A 17,568-nucleotide genomic window follows, 5' to 3' on the forward strand; every position below is an offset into this window, starting at 1 on the left:
TATCTTTATATTTATTATGCTACTATTCACATAACACCATGTTTATATCATCATAATATGTTAAACTCATTGTTGTCCACCTTTTTTCTTGTGTCTTCATAAAAAAAAGACAGGTTCAAGGGTTTTAAATCATTCAGTATCCATCAATCGTGTTGATTTATCCATGATAGAATTTTTTTGAACATCCTGAAATCTTTTTTTGATCACTGGACCCCATTGCACAAACTTTCTTTCAGACATCACATATGGATCAACAGATTTAAAAGACAAAACATTTGTCTTTTCAACCAAAGGGCAGGATCCAGATAAACTTACACAACTTGTTTGCATCACCGCTGTACCATATTAGCTCACCTCCTCAGTCATCACCCTAAGTCTGGATGGGAGTGCCTCGTGCAATCATGGATCTTACAAAAATAACCTCATATCCGTTTTAATCCACAGAAAGGTCCCCTTTCCAGGCTGGTATGGGCGTATATGGCATTTAAGACTGTGAGGATATGATTAGATGACAGTTTTTACTGCCTAAAGGGTGTAACTGAAAGACTGTAACACTAAACTGCGCAGAGATGGGAAGAAAGGAAAAAAGAAAGTTTTATTCCTGCCTTTCTCCTTCTTACTGGTGTTTTGTTGCATTTGTAGTATCCTTTTCCAGAAGGCTCCTGTTTTCAAGACAAGACTGTTCATGTGCAGAAGGACTACTTAATGAAGGCATCTTACTTTAATGCAATAAGTGTTGTTTATTTCTATATGTCAGACTAGAATTGTGACAACATGTAATTCAGTGAAATACAGACTGAATAACCACATTTCTGCCTGGTGCCTCAGACAGTCTCCAGTAAAGATAATGAATGAATGAGGGAATGAGTGAATGAATGAATGACTATTGCCTTAGCAAAGGCTAATCAATGCTCCTACAAAGAGTGTAACATTATAAGACTTGAAAGACATCAAACATGTCCAAGTCCTCCAGCGTGGATTTACATGGTTGCTAAGAAGCGCTCGCTCACGCCTCTTTACCGAAATACATGTTCATGTTTTTCTGTATTGCAGGGGATGCTTTTAAGGAGCATTATTTCTGAGAACTTCAAAGCCTGCCAAAAGCACTCTCCTTTTAGAGTGTGCAGCAGCTTGAAAATGTACTTATATTTTCCAAATGGACAGGAAGAGGCCCTCACTGGTATTGAGGTGATGCTAATGCAGCGTGGCGCTACTTTTTCAGTGTAACTCGCTTTACAGCACAAAAATACAGCCTGTATTAAATACTATTAACCTTTTATAGGCCTTATTTTATATTAACTTTAATTTCCCGTCATTTTAATTACAAGAAGACAAATATAGTCTTTATTTTGCTGTGTCTATATGGAAATTTGTCTTTTATGGTTTAGGGAAAAAAACAAGCACAGCCAACAATGCCAACTGGTCCGCGTGGACACTATTTACTATGCACGGCTCTGCGACTGCCATAATTGTCCACCAAGCCTGAGTCAGACTCTATCCAGATGCTTTCAGATTTCTGCTATCGCCTGGTTTTATTGATCCAGTTAACATTATCTCTCGCAAGGTCACAGTTTTCAACTGTCTGTGTTTTCTCAGCTGAGGACGCACTGCGCCGCTCCTCGGAGGATTGGAGATTCTTTCCTGTGATGTAAACCCTGCCCAAGTGAGAGGCTGTTGACTTTATTTAATATGTCCGCCAGATTTTTTATGAGCATTACGCAAATGAAATGGTTTGCATTATGCGTGAACCATACATTCCGCAGAGGCATGCATGGCTGCAGACAGCTGGAAGTAACTTGAGCCTCTCGGTCACTTATCAGCCCTGGCATCCCTGCCATTTCCCATAGCCATCTTCAAGCCAGAAGAATCCAGCCATTGTTTTCATCTCTGTGGGCCCTGTGTTAACTCAGCAGTGCCTCGCTGATTGTTGCAGAGATATTAAAGAAAATGGTAGATTTGTCTTTGTCCATATAACCCTGTCTTGTGACAGCCAAGCTCTATGTGTGTGTTTATATGTGTGTGTGTGTGTGTGTGTGTGTGTGTGTGTGTGTGTGTGTGTGTGTGTTTTAAGGGGGTCCTACTTGATGCAGTTGTAGAGAGCAGCTGCACCTGCCCTGTATGTCAACAACAGGGTCTGGAGCAGACACTCAAGAAGAGAGGTGGCTTTCACACTACTGGCCTTGCTGAAGCTGCTTACTTACTTTCCAAAGACAACAATGACCACGCTGCTCTGCTGCGCCACGGAGCTTTTAGGCTCTATAGGCTTGGCGCCTGGTCTGTGTGGCCTCGAGATTATCTCTTGACTGAGCCCTCTACATACAAGCTTATTGGACTTCCTCATGCCCCCTTGTTTTCGTGGCTCTAAAGTTTCCAGGATGCTTTTTGACTGTCTGTTTTACACATAGAGACAGGATCCCCCGTGGGGGTTGTTAGGAGGTTACAGGGGGGTAGTAAAGGGGTCAGGGAGAAACTGTCAGTCTATTTCCTTTCTCTGGCCTTGGGAAACTGCACCACAAGTCTTCTGCATATTTTTAGTGTCCTTGTTGGCTTTTGTCTGTGTGTATCCACAGGAGATGATAAAGTTATTCCCAGTACATGAGGACTTTTGTTTTTCACATGGATTACTTATTATTAGTGTTGTCTTTTTGGATCCTTTTTTTCACCCTCTCTAGCTATAGAATGACAATGTCCAGCACACAGTCAGAATAATGCACCAGGTCTGGAAACCATCATCTTTATATGTTGGTGCGTAAATCTTTCTTCCATAGAATTACTGCACAACCTTCTGCTGGTGGTTGCCTCATACTTGAATGTCTACAGCTGGTAGAGTGTGCACAATCACGGGTGCAGGGTTGCTGTGGAGAAAAAGAAGGTTTGTATTTTGTATGTGTTGCATTTCTTGTGTCTATGCAATTTAACTTGTATTTTTGGACATAAGGGGAGAAGACTGAGATTTGGCAAAATTCATCTATGTTGATTTGGGTTTCAATTATGTAATAAATTTACGTTCAATTAGATCATTGGTAAGGGCTTTGTTAATTTGGAATAAAATGTGTTGTTGTGTCTAGGCAGTGAGGGAGTAGGTACTGCCTTGGCAAGAGAAAATTTATTTTCCTGGTACTTTAAATGCTGTTATTAATTCAGAGGGTAAAATAGGTGCCATGTTTTGCTGTTTGTAAATTGCTGGCAGTGTACTCTTTGCAGGGAACTGCATCATGCTGATCAGGCGCATCCAAACTCTAAGAACTGAAAATGGACATGATTGTAGCGGACTGTTTGTGCAAAGAATTCCAAGAGAAATGGCATGAGATGAGGCGGATAATTAAGCAAAGCACAAAACCCAGCATGCTCTCTTCTTATGTGAACTTTGTTCCAAGGTTAAGGCAGGTATTGAGTGGCCACATTCAGCCGAGAGAGCGAGCTCTCATAAACCTGCTGGGCAGTCACGCTCATTTGCATTCAGATGTTATTTACAGAGAATCACCTGAACAGTGCCATAGCCCAGATAATATTGCTCACAGACATGTATTACCTGCTGCACCACATTTCTTCCTGCACTATCTCTATGTGCATCAACACCTCTGTCTCTGCAGCTCATTCCTTCTTCTGTGAGCTGCTCGTGTGGTTGTTAAAATAGCTGCTGTATGTCAGTTAAATAATTGCAGCCTTTTTTTAAACCACTGTACATGTCGCTCTGCAGAGTTTACACCATCTCTGAACCATCTAGGTTATTATCATTGCTTCTGTTCTGGCGACGGTCACTATTTGTGTTGCCACTCATGCGCTTCAATGTCATACAGTAAGAGCTGCTAGTACAGTGTGTCTTCTTAAATAGACTGGTGAGAAAGGAGAATTTAGTTGTGAGAGTAAGAGCTACTGTAGAAATCCTCCGAGTGAAGAGAACCACCTTGAAGATATTACAGAAAAACAAAAAGCATGTTTAACCGCATTAAAATTATCTTAACCAGACTGTTGTTCTTGCTTTCTAATTCCACAATACAATTATCACTCAGTGAATGGGAAGGTACGTGCCAATAAAAATAAGTCATTTCTGTTTTGCTTTGGCCCACCTCTCTATAATGCTCGACTCTGCAGCTGCACCGTGCTGTGGAAAACAAACAGTGCAGTGCAGCTGGGCTCCTCAAGACAGCGAAAGGGGAATTTTAATCCCATTTTTTTTCTCTTTGGCACCAGTCAGATTTATTTGGTCATAAAGAAAGGAAAAGCACCCCACCATCTGAGAAGGATTGGGAAGTGAGAACGCAAATTATGCCAGAACCCCACTTGCAGACTTAGAAACACAACAGGCCAGGAAATGAATCCCCAATAGGTCAAAGTGCTCAAAGCACAGAGGAGTCTAATTAACTCAGATAGTGACACATTACTGGGATACCTGGACAGCTCCGATCAGCCTGTCACACTTAGAGAGAACACTAAGAGCAGACTAAATATGCTGCAGTGCAGATTTTTACAGTGATATCATTCACAGTAACAGTTTTATCACCGCAAGGCACATAAGCACTACAGCCAAAGGCTAACCTACACGTGTCTCTCATACATTCCCTGCAGCGTGGTCTGAAAACAAACTATCCAGAGAGCCTCAAACCATTTCCAGCTGTCACGTCCCTCCTCCAGTACAACTCCTAACCTGATATGACAGGGCGAGATGAGGTGAGGGTCAGGCCTCCAGGAAGATTCATAACATGTAACTCAAACTGTGAGCATTATATTCATAATTGCCTGTGGTTGAAAAGTGAAGATGGCCATGTGCTGCAGCTATTGTCTCTCATGTTACCTTTATTAACTCCTCATCTTACTTCAGACACTACAAGTCTTCAGACGTACAATAGCAAGACGAAGAACACTGAAATGCCACAATTAGGCAGAGGTGGAATGTAACAAGTACATTTCCAAATAAGTACTGTACTTGAGTTCAAATTGAGGTACTTTTTACTTGAGTGCTTCTTTTTTATAGTGTCATTTTATACTTTTTCTCCACAAACTTTTACAGGTACATTTTGTACTTTTTTGCTCTGATACATTTCATGTCACTTTGCTGATTAACATTTTACATGCAAAACATTTGATCACCTTATCTTAACTTATGAAATATGACACATTGTTACAAATTAAACTACCCCTTAAACAGTAAATGCTACTTCCCCAGTAATAAATCAATAACATAATATATAACAATACAACAATTACTGTGGCTGTTTATCTGCGTAATAGATACTTCTTGTACATTATACTGTGCTACGCAATATTGACATGTCCTAACCTGATACTAAGAACTTGTAAGCCGTTGCTTATTTACACATCAAGCTCGTATAGAGCAACATTATCTTTCATTTGGAGTTGTGTTTCCGAGTCCAATATTTACTCTCTTTTAGCTATGTTGTTGGTTTCTACCAACTCCTGAAGGGAATATCAGACTCTTTAGCTGCTGCTTCACTGTGCTCATCATGTTTGTGTTTGTGTTTGTGGGTTTTAGAGTTTATCGCCTGAAAACGGCCACCTGCTGGGTTTGCAGAAAAGTATGAGAGCGGTGAGAGTGAATAAAAATAGTTAAGTTGTGGGCCGGTCAGCTAAACAGTGAACTAAAACTCACTATTAAAGCACTGTAAAAGCTCTGCATTGAGGTGATAATCATTTTGATATTGTCAAATTGTCGCATGATTATAAAAATATAAATTAATAAACTATAGCTGCTTTAAGTAAGATTTAAAGATTAAATGCCAGGCAGTACTTATAATGGTGTATATTTACACTGCTGTTGCAATGTTTACCCAAGTAAAAGATTTGAATACTTCTTCCTCCATCCGCCTATATGCAATAATTAAGTCTGGAAAATGTTTTACCTACGAATGTGAAAAACAGTAGATATTTCATATATCAGTTACCTGTTTGCACAACATCAAATGTGATACATGGATGCAAAGAAACTATATTACTTTGGGGACAGATACTAACGTAAAGGATTCACAGCCTTTTTGTTGCTCTCGAGGTGCTGTGGATATCAGTCCATTAGAATTAGGCGGATGAAATTCAGTGCAACAAACATCTGGAATATTGTTCAAAGCTCCTGTTAGCTTTGCTCCATAAAAAAGATAAATGTGTCCCTGTGAATGTCCAGAGAATAGCATGTCTACTCATTCCATTCCTCCGGTACACTGAGGCACAGGACAGGCTGCAGGCCCCAGAGCTCTTTCCACTGCAATAAAAAAAATAAGACTATTGCTCAAAAGCCTTAAAAAATTAATTTCACAGGAAATATTGCATGGATGCCGTTTGACGCAGACACAAAAACTCAAATTGAGTTTGTATGTAGTCTCAGGAGAGGTGCAAGAAGTTTCCATTATGGCAGCCTGGTGTCTCTGTTTAACTATCATAAACGTCTGCTGTTATGAGGCGACATATTTAATCGGCCTGCAAAAACAGCATTTATATGGGTGTTTATGCGCTATGCTGTTTAAAAGGTCGCTGCAATCAGACGCATGTATCTGCACCATAGTCACAGCCAGTGTTTAAGCTCTGTCTGTGGTTAAAGTATAACATTTGTGTCTTGAAAACAGTTCAATACAACCACTCCTTTCTTGGCTGTTTTTTTTTTTTCTTTAATGATATCCCTTGCCCTCTGTTAGCTGCTCAGATTGAATTTCCCATTTTTCTATGGGAAAGCTTGTGGACTACGTACTCCATTAAAGATATGCAAAGAACGCACGCAAGGAACAGAGCTCTACACATGAAGAACATACTAAACGGCAATCAGGATGTTCAATATGAAATAGTCAGTCGGAGCATTGTCCGGATTTCATTTCCTGAAACTCTTGATAGTGACTGGGATTTCGAATGAAAGACGGTGTGACAAGAGAGGGAAAAAAGAAGCAATCTTGATGTTTTGTTTTTTAAGGGGTGCATTCGTGGAGGACAGGGGGGTTAGCTCTTTATCATGCCTTACTATCCAACCTCTTACCTCCCCTTTTGGGCCTTTAGGAGCATCCTGTGACCCCCGACCTCCTGGACAATAGAGGCCAGGACGTTTCCCAGTGAGCAGCGATGGAGCCAACAACAGGAACATGAGGGGTGCTCCTGGGAAACAAACTGTTTATTGTGCAGCAGGATGGACAGCCCCCCCATGTCCCAGTCACTTACATTTACACACAATCACAGAACTACACATCTCTTCACAGTCCTGTCAAGCAACAGGTGCTAGCTTTAATACCTCTGACCTGTGTAGCAACATTTATATTCAAATCTCCCATATCTTCTGAGGGAGATGGTGTGCATGTGTGTGCTGTAAGAAAGGTGCAAAGATGATATTTCCTTTTGACCTAAGTCACAAAATATTATCATACTGTAATTAAAAGGATACTTTTTATTTATTTTATTATATTTTTGATGTGAATTGACTCTCTTGTCCCAGGACACAGCCTGTAGAAAACCTGTACCCATTGTTTCAAATGTTACTTTCTCCTTCATTTCTGCACTGCCTCAAGCGGCAGATGATAAGTTTATATTTAGTCAGAGTTTCTATTTGATAACAGTACCAAGTCGTTTGTTGGTGCTGCCACTGCCTGTCTGTTTCAGAGGAAATCCCTCCTTTGTCTCTCAAGGAAGCTGGGAAACTGGGAAAACCTGAAATTGTCATCAGAACTCAAACAGCTGGAACACATTTGATTACGGAGAGTCACCACTAAATGTATTAGTCAACACTCCAAACTAGTTATTACCTATGCTCTGGAGACTACTCATTGCAAGAGCAGCACAGTAAAACAGTTTCCAGAGCTGTCAATCACCGTGCCAGAAGTGTGGTGCAACACAGAGACACAGAGGGCTCTGGGGATTCCTCTTTAAGTGCTTAACCCCAAAGGATTACTGGTTCTTTATGACTATATGTGTGGTTTGTGCCTGTGCTCCACATGATGCACATCTGATAAGGGTGGATCAGAGGTGATAGACACAGGGGACGGGATCTGAGCTCATTCTTGTTGCTCTCTCTGGAGAGGCATTAAATCCTGATAATCAGAGAGGAATTAAAAAAATAAGCCATGAATCATTTTGGAGATGATGAATCCATAACTCATGCTTGCTGTTATAATGTTTAGTGATATTGTTTTAATCCAAATGTGGAAAGTAAAGCGTATTTGGACAGGAACTTTACATAAGTGCAGTTTGGGGTACTGGTTTTACTTGAGTTTTTCCATTTCATGATACTTTTTTCTGTTATTTTTCACTTCAGACTAAAATCTTCCACACTTAATTCAGCACATTTCTCAGATGGTTGAATGCACTTTCCCAGGTAGGATATTACATGCTGAATCTGATTAACATGCTTTTAAACAACACTGATAACACTTTAAAAATTACTCAAATTTAGTTTTTGTATTTTTGATACTACTTTTAAAACCCGTCAAACAAACAAGTCATCACTCAGCCTGTCGCTTTAAGGAGGTTTGTTTTCTGAAAACACTAAAATGAAGCATTATTTTTGTGCTAGGACCCCTGCTTGTAAACGAGACATCCCGTAACCAACTATGCAATTAGGCCAAAATAAAACCTGCAGAGTTCTCTGCAGCCACAGTAAAAGCATATAATGCATTTTAATAAGCACATCCTTGAAGCCATAAATGTTTATATGATTGCATCATTTAAACCTTGTAAGCCAAAAAAAACATGCAGTCACCAGCTTGTTTTACTGCCCAAAACACGAGAAGAAGACAGGGGGAAGATACAGAAAGCTTTTATAATGGACTTTTAGTTATTGATCCAAGTTGTAAAACACACTGATACTGATAAAAGAAAGCAGAAGGACGATATGGGGAATAATTCAGAGATTTTCTAGGTCAAAGGCCACCTTAACACTGACAAGCAAAATCAAATCACAGCTAAGGAAATGAGCCATGAAACACTGATTGCTTCATACATAATGACCCTTTTTTCCAGTTGCTTAGCTCAAGAATTATTTGATTGTGCAGAGTGCTGACTTCACTGCAAACATGAGCGCTGCCTGCACATATTGCCTGAGTGTATAATCAAATCAAGACCATTGATACAAGGAGTGAACAAATATCTCTTAGTATGCAGGAACAATGGATCTTTGTTCCATAAGAGAGCCCTCAGAAAGCTAATACACTGACCGAAGGTAGAACACCTCTGGGGATTGTGAGCCCAGCTTGTGCTCAGCATTAATTGGTTGTGCTTTTATTGGATAATTCAGACATTAGCAAGATCCATTTAAGTTAATTTTGAAAATGACAGTGAGCATATGTGCTTTGTCGTGGCAACCATGGGAAAAGTGCCACCGAGAGGAATATGCTTAAGCTCAGACGCAGCTTTAACATAATTGCCACAATAAGTGGAATGCTCTCTGTTATACAATAGAACTTCTACTAATGATGATTCATGTGACCAAAAAGACGGATCACTGGAGTCTGCTGAGTCCATGGTTTCAAATAACAGCACTATAGGCTATTTTCCTCATGAGACAGGTCAACTAAGCTCCTACCCCCACCCATATCATCCCAATTCTGACACATTCACACCTTGGCTCATACATCAATTCCGAACTTGGGGCACCAGTCCTGTAACTAAAAACTCAACTTCTGGATATAGGTGGGAAATTCCCCACACAGGTCAGTGATATATATGTGTTGCTTAATAGAAACAAAGACATTGCTCGCTTATTGCTTTGAACGTTTACAAGGTAGCATCACCCCCGTAACTGAAGGGCTCACTAGTGTATCTGTCAACTCTAAACCCCATAGGTTTAAAGTACACAGTAGCGAGCAAACCAATGTGATTTGAGATTTCAGAGGAAACTACAGTAGGGTGACTGTGGGAGGCTTTGTGAACTGAGGCTTCAAGCCAACAAAGTGTGGGCTTGACTGTGTCTGAAAACCTCATGCTGATAAATGGCCTCTCCAAGTAGACAAACTCAGAACACAAGGCCCCTGCTGCACAAGACCCAAACTGCTACCTCTGCTGCTGGCTGAATCTGATTACAGGCAGGCCCTGAGGACAGGCAGGTCATTGAGAGCACAGAGATGAGCAAACAATAAGATATTATCTGAAGGAATCTTCAGCTTTCCAAAGGAAAATGGTCCCTCTCAGTGTCACATTGACGATAGGATCCTCAACCTGACACTGAATCAGCCATTTAAGAAGAATGAACACTGCGACCCATTCATACATACTCACTAAAATAATGAGAGCTCTTTTTTCACTCTTGTTTAAGACATATAAAGGGAAGCTCATGAGGCTTTGCGAGACAAGGCTGTGCAGAAACCGGAGCATGCAGCTGACTCAGATGAATATGCCTTTACAATGATTGGGTATTGAATGAACAATTCTATAGTCTTTTTCTTTATTCTTATGTACGTGTAAATAATACACGTGTTTGGCTTCATTGTACTTTGCTGCTCCATTGTCATGCACTTCTATACTTGAACAAATTATTGTGAAAACAAAACTTTAAATAAATTAATTAATTCTGAGCATGCAACATTCAGTTTAATAACAGACACTGTAAATCTTGCAAAAACGTCTTCCGGTTGAAGCTGTACATAATAATCTATTCTGGCCATGTCTTTCCTGTGTGTGTTTTTGCTCTTTTCAAATAGTGACATCTTGTGGACACCTGAACTCAGCTATTGTGTTGAAGACTGTATATGTTTGAAGGCATGTATTAACTTGTTGTTACAACACTGCCTTCCTATCTCTATTATTAGTGTTGTGAACATGATGATAAGAATGATGATTGTATTGTTTAACATTTGGATTTAATTACTTTATAACAAAATATATTTACAATTTAATGCAAATAAAATAAAATAAAATAAAAACTCTTGATTTAAGCCAGCATGTGATAAAGTGACAAACAGAAGGGACAGAATTGGTAGCCACAGCCAATATATAAGTTAATATCCAACCATTTCTGGCAAGCACTTGTGTAGAGCTTTGTTTCATAGTATTATATCAAGATAAAGTTTAATTTTTAATTTAATTTTAAATTTTTGTAGAAATAAACAATAATAATAATTATTATATTCATTCATAATTCAAAGTCATCTAATTTAGATTTTTTTTTGTAAAGTCAAACCTATCAAAAAGATAAAATACGTAAAAATGTATTTAGAACTACAAACATGGAAGTTGTAATTCCCTACTCACGTCTTGTCGAAACAAATCTCGCGATATTACCAAAATCTGATCTGCCAGGCACGAAGAGGAGCAGGGATGAGAGGAGACAGCAAAATATCTCGGTTGTTCTGAAGCTACAGGGGGAAAAAAAAAAACCCAAAAAACAAGACTTAACACAACAGTTTACCGCACCGGTTGAAGCAGAAACTAAAAGCCCAGAGCCTGTTATATGCTCGAAGATTAAACCTACAGTGAGATTTGGAAGTACGCGGCCACAGAAGCCAAATTGTATGTGTGAAGTGCTAACTGTTAGCTGACAGGCTACCTAGCATAGCCATTGATGCAATGGCGTTGAAAAGAATTCAGAAGGTGAGTATGTTTTTGTTTTCTCTCTCTCTCTCTTTCGTGTGCCATTCATACCCTCTTTTAGACGTATTTACCTGAGAGTGAGACCCCCCCCTGTGTGGAAATCTTACCACCGTGTATCCTCGCCTTTAGCTCCACTTCGCTTTACTTGCCTGTTTTTTGTGCTCCTCTTTTTTTTTTTTTTTAAATATAATTCTCAGACAAAGACGAGCTAAGCACCGATGGCCCTGTTGGTGCATTGCTCCAGCAGCGTTAGCTACCAGTAACCACTCAAAAACAGCGGCGTTATTTTTTTATTTTTGACAGTTACGCTTTTTTTTTTTGTTGTTGTTTGTGTTTTAATGTTTTATTTTTCGGACACTTTCGCCTCCTTTGGTGTTTTTAACTCGACGATGCAAACAAGGTGAATTTCGCAGTGCAGCGCAACGCTAGCAGCGAGCTAACGTGAAGAAGGTGCTTTGGTTTGATTGGTTGTCATGTACGAGGATTTGTTTTTAAATTCTTGTCAGTTGTTGTTTTGTTTTTTTTGTTTTGTTTTGTTTTTAATCCTTTGTGCTTGGTCACTGTGTTTAGTCGCAGTTGAATGACAGCTGCTTGCTGGTTGCCAAAATTGAACCCCAGTGTCGGTGTTGCCTTATATGGGATGGTAAATGGGGCACTGGAGCAGGCCACAGTGTGTATTTATATAACAGAATAGATAACACTTCCTTTCGAGAGATCTTAAATAACGGGCTTAATTTCTATTTAACCATCTGTTGTGTTGCTTGCCTGTGCTGAATAGTATGTAATGGGGTCTGGCCGTGGCGTTTACATTCATTGTTGATATAATAACCAGAAACATACATGGACTAAATTTAACTGGTGACTAAAATGTCCTGTAAGCAGCATTTACATGTCACCAGCCCAGGATTATGACTGCACAGCAAACATGGCAGCCACTGAAAAGACTGGTAGTAATAACAACCTGGTTAAAATCTGGGGTTGAACCTCCAGAAAGTTAAGTTATCCCACTAAATATTGAACCAAACACTGTATGGATTAAGCCTCAGTTAAGTTTCGAAGAAGATGGTCTCTCTGCAAAGCTGTACTTCTCTCTCAATCCCTCAGGACAAGTGGAAGTTATTTCAAAATAAATAGGATTCATCCATGATCCATCATTTTGACATATAGTGCATTGCCCTAATGTCGAGGCTCTAGCGTCAGCATATTTTATTCTGCAATATTCTGTAATGTTTGCAGTGTACAGCAACTTGTAACTCTGGATTCGAAAAGCATCTTATAAATAAGTTTACTTACTTTTTTTTTTGTGTGTGCCCAATGTAATAAAACAATCCCTCTGTTTGCAAGCCCAGTTTAAAATTCTAACAGTTGTCACAATACTGCAACTGACCAGTACATCTTTTCATTATGCGACTGTCTTGCCTTTAGGAACTGTCAGACCTGCAGAGGGACCCGCCTGCTCAGTGCTCCGCTGGACCAGTTGGAGATGATTGTAAGTAGTTAGAAAATTGCCTCATCAACGTTTTACATTGTTAAATTACATCATTTCCTTTTTTTTTTTTTTAATACTAAAGATTATTCATATTCTTTTTCCCCCAGTGTTTCATTGGCAGGCAACAATAATGGGTCCGGTAAGTGAGACTGTACTTTAACCCAACTGAAATATGATTGAAGTAACAAAATGAATGAACCAAACTGCTGTCCACAAACTTATCTTGTTTCTATTTTTATTTCAATAGAGTGACAGCCCATATCAGAGCGGAGTGTTTTTCCTCACCATTCACTTCCCGACAGATTACCCCTTCAAACCACCCAAAGTGAGTGAGGGTCTGCCGTGTGTGTCACCCAATGAGGCACATGTTTCTCCTCGCTTTAGCTCACTCCTCAGTCATTTATTTTTTCTGTGGTACACGAAATTGGCTTCACTATAAAATTACAACGTTCTTTCTCTGTTTTGTCACAGGTTGCATTCACAACAAAAATTTACCACCCTAATATCAACAGCAATGGGAGTATTTGTCTGGATATACTTAGATCACAATGGTCTCCTGCACTTACAGTATCTAAAGGTAAGGGATAATACAAGATGTATGTTGACATTTTTATTTATTAAAACAGTTGTGAATGTTGCACAGTACTGGCCCTGACTCTGTCACAGCATTATTAATGTTTTTAGATAAACAAGCCAAATCACTCTTTCAAACATTCAGCATCTACCTTTTGAAAAAAATAAATACATACAAATTGCATAAGCAGAATCAGAAAGAAGAAACTGCTGCACATTGGTGTGTCAGTCACTCCTCAAGTCGAAAGTAAATACTTTTTCTGGTAAAACCATATCTTAGATTCTCTTCTGTACTATTGAATGTTTAAATCTTGAAATATTGATTACCTTTCAGCTGTGCTCTGACTGAAGTCTTCAGGCGGTGTTCAGTGTACTTCTCCACTGCTAAAATACTGCATATGTCAGAAAATTGAATTTCTTGTCGCACTGCAACATCCAAAGACCACTGACATTCAAGTACATTGTACAAATCAGTCAGAATTCTGAGAGCCTTTACCTTTTCCCTCTGGTAATATTGTTCTTGTTCAAAGAGCAAATGCAGTCTAGTATCAAAGTTCAATTTAATATTATTTTTAATAGGATACAACAACTCTGATATGAATGAATGGATTACTGCCTGTATATATTTGTTCATTACAATAATATTGTCAGGGCTCAACACACAGTCCGTTACATTTTAAGGCATTCGGTCACATATATTGACATTCTAGTTTATCACTATCGCCCAGCCTGACTGCAATGATTATCTAAAGATGTCAGAATCACATCTGGCAGTGCAGGAGTCAGGAGTAGGTCTGTCTGGGGGGGGGGACAAGGCTATAGCCAATAAACCCCCTCTTAAAAACCCCCCTCATTAAAATTTGAATCTAAATCCTGTCTGATTCATTCTTCCACAGTATTATTGTCTATCTGCTCTCTTCTTTGTGATCCAAACCCCGATGACCCACTGGTGCCGGAGATCGCCCATACGTACAAGGCTGACAGGGAAAAGTGAGTATAAAACATGAATGAGATTTACCTTACATCTCTCAGCTTAGCTCACGTTCCTAGTGACTCATTATTTATGAGTATTTTAGGTTCTCAGTTTGCAAGTTCACCTGATTTGTTTTCCTCACTTTGCATGTGTTTTTCAGGTACAACAAATTAGCAAGAGATTGGACACAGAAGTATGCAATGTGAGAATGCCAGGGAGATCAAAATACAAATGAGAACAAAAGAAACACGTTTGATTTGTAACTTGAGGCAAATGAGCAACAGAGGGAAAAAACTAGCAAACAGCCCATCTTTTGGAGGAGGAAGCGATACAATGAGGTACAGTGCCACCTGGCTTTCCATGTGCTGAGCTGCTACCATGTGCTGTCCTTCATGACTTGTATGGATCTGCTGAGCAGGACCTGATGGGCTCCTTAAAGCACTCCCATATGGAATACCGGAAACTCTTCACAGCCCATACCGCCACACTCAGACTTTAAACTGTTACTCCTGCTATTGTGATTATCACTATCATCGTTGCTATTCATACGCATCATTTTCACTGTCCATGATTCATATCGTTGTGCTACTCAGAAGGAAAATGTTCGATTTATTTAGGAGATTGGCTCTCCCTTCATTTCAGAGGTACTGTCTGTGTCCCACTGGATGTCTTGTTATTACTGTTTTTCCATGTATTTAGTGGCCTTTCTGTGTTTTTATTTTCGGTATATGTGCAATCGAGGCAGAATGTTCCCTGTCCAACACGAAATGGTGCAGTGCCATTACCAGCAGCTGATCTGTTGGCACATACTGTCTCTACCCCGAAACAATGTGAAAGATTCAAAAGAAGCATTGGTCTCTATCACCCATTGCATTTTAAATTGCAACAGTATTTAGTGGTTTTGAAGACACTGGAGAGCTGCTGTTAGGAGGCCCTTGCCTCACTGTTCCGGGGCTCCACAGGGTGAATGTCAACTTCCCTTTTTCTCACACATGCTGTCATTGCCCTTTTATCCTGTATAAGTTACCACCCATGGCTGGTGTCCATAGTGCACAAAATACTACTGTTGTTTGACTTGTTACTTGTTGTGTAGCTATGAACATAGCTACTCTTTGGCCTATAGCTAAGCTGTGTGCCACCTCCTCAGTACAGTTACTCAGGTATCTAACCAAATCATCAGCCTTTACATGCAGTGACCCATGGTGAGAAAAATGACCAGGGCTCATATCATCAGGCTTCTTAAAAAAAAAAAAAAAAAAAAAAAGTACTTATCTAAGTTCACTGGTTTGTTCATGTAAAAGAAAACACTCACGCTTCCTGAAGAGGCAAAATGATCAAAGACAGATCAGCACTCCTGAAGTTCTTTATGCATATAGGCCCTGATTTCCTGTGTTGCACAAAAATATGCTGTCCCAGAAGTACTGTTGTTTTGTCACAGAGAGGGTTTTTTTTTTTTTTCACTATCCCTCTCCGGTTCTTCGCATCACCATTTCCATTTATTTTTGAACAACACTTGGATGTGAACAGCTTTTAAATGACGCTGTTAAACATGTACATGCTACTGTTTTTCTAAAATGAAATGGCCTTTGGTTACAGCTGGTGTCACTTATACTAAAAATGGGAACTTAAACAGACTTGACTTTTTGCAGAACCCAGTCATTTGATGTCATGTGCGTCCCGTTACTTGAGGTGACTAAATACAGTAACTTGCCATGACAATTTAACTCGCTTTAAATATCAGGTGATGTGAAGTTTGTCAGCATTTCTTTATGTTCATATTCATGATCGGGTCTGCAAACATTTGTTTTTGGATTAATAATCCACATTGACAGTAAAACAGTTAGTCTGGGTGATACATTTGTGACCTTTTGTATTGTATCTTTGAAAGCTTTAGTTTTAGGCAGTTTTCTTTTTCCATTCATTTCACCAGAATTGAACATGATTGTGATGTGTCATAATGTAATATTAGTTTCAATATAATCCATTGTGACTGTTGGATAAAGTAGTTAGGAAATGCTATGATTTTTTTTTTTTTTTTTTATCTTGGCTCATAATGTGCTGATGCTGCCAATATAAAGGGAATTATTTGATGTTTTAAAGGGGAAGAAATTTAGTTATTGAGGCATTATTGAGTGGATTCATCCAGAAAGGTCCATAGTAAAGCATGAAAATATTAGAAGCTTTGATTGTAGAATTAACATCACGGTTTAGGCGCCAAATATAGATTTTCATCATTGTTAGCGGCTGTAGAGATAATTGTCAAAAACAAGTTGTCCTGAAATACAGTATATACTTTGAAAATATATCCTCTAAATGCAGTGAAAGTCTTTTTGCTGCCAGACCACAATTGAAAATGACTTGTGTGTAATAGTACTAGTTCAAACTTTGTGTGCATTGTTGTTTGTTTCATCTGGCTATTTATTTATTTGAAAGCGGAGTATCTTCCAACTGTACGATTGAATGCAGCCTCAATTCATCATGTGAGTGATGCGACATTGACTTCCTTTGTCCAGTGTGCTCAATAGAGTTTATATAGGCAGCTTAGCATGCTTTGCACTCTGGAGAACCTTCTCACAGCCATTTGCCAGATATCAGGGATTTCGTTACAATTCATCTGCCTAACACCTCTGACTAAAAATTTTAGCCTTAACCCTCATTTTGTGTATATATAGAGAGAACATTGTCATAAACTGTAAATTTGCTATCAGGGCTGTATCCCCCGTAAACGGGTGGTTCATTTCATCAGTAGACCTGGAAATCCTGCTTGAACAGCACCAATATTTTTGTTGAAAATTTCCGCCTGGCTTTCTCTGAATGCAGGACCAGCCTTCATGCATCTTAAAATTTGGAATATATGTGTGCTTGAACTGCCACCATGAACGTCCACATGTCCTCACATAGCCTACACAAGATAACTATTGACCGTGTCATAACATATGAATAAAGCTCATCTTGGTTTACTGTTGTCTGCAGTCATTTTTTTTGTGTCTTAACGCTGAAGTAACAGCAGTATGAGCCAGAT

General features: G+C 39.3%; 1 protein-coding gene across 1 annotated transcript; it reads left to right on the forward strand.

Annotated features, from left to right (window-relative positions):
- Positions 1-11,196: 11,196 nt before the first annotated feature.
- ube2d4 (ubiquitin-conjugating enzyme E2D 4 (putative)) lies at positions 11,197-17,506 on the forward strand. Its single transcript, XM_051421753.1, has 7 exons — positions 11,197-11,511; positions 12,937-13,000; positions 13,108-13,139; positions 13,248-13,325; positions 13,472-13,577; positions 14,470-14,563; positions 14,707-17,506. Exons 1-7 carry the CDS (start codon positions 11,488-11,490, stop codon positions 14,750-14,752), a joined length of 444 nt encoding a protein of 147 aa, XP_051277713.1. The 5' UTR covers positions 11,197-11,487; the 3' UTR covers positions 14,753-17,506.
- The last annotated feature ends 62 nt before the right edge of the window (positions 17,507-17,568 follow it).

The sequence above is a fragment of the Dicentrarchus labrax genome, unplaced genomic scaffold (genome assembly GCF_905237075.1).
Source record: "Dicentrarchus labrax unplaced genomic scaffold, dlabrax2021, whole genome shotgun sequence".
NCBI lineage: Eukaryota > Metazoa > Chordata > Actinopteri > Moronidae > Dicentrarchus > Dicentrarchus labrax.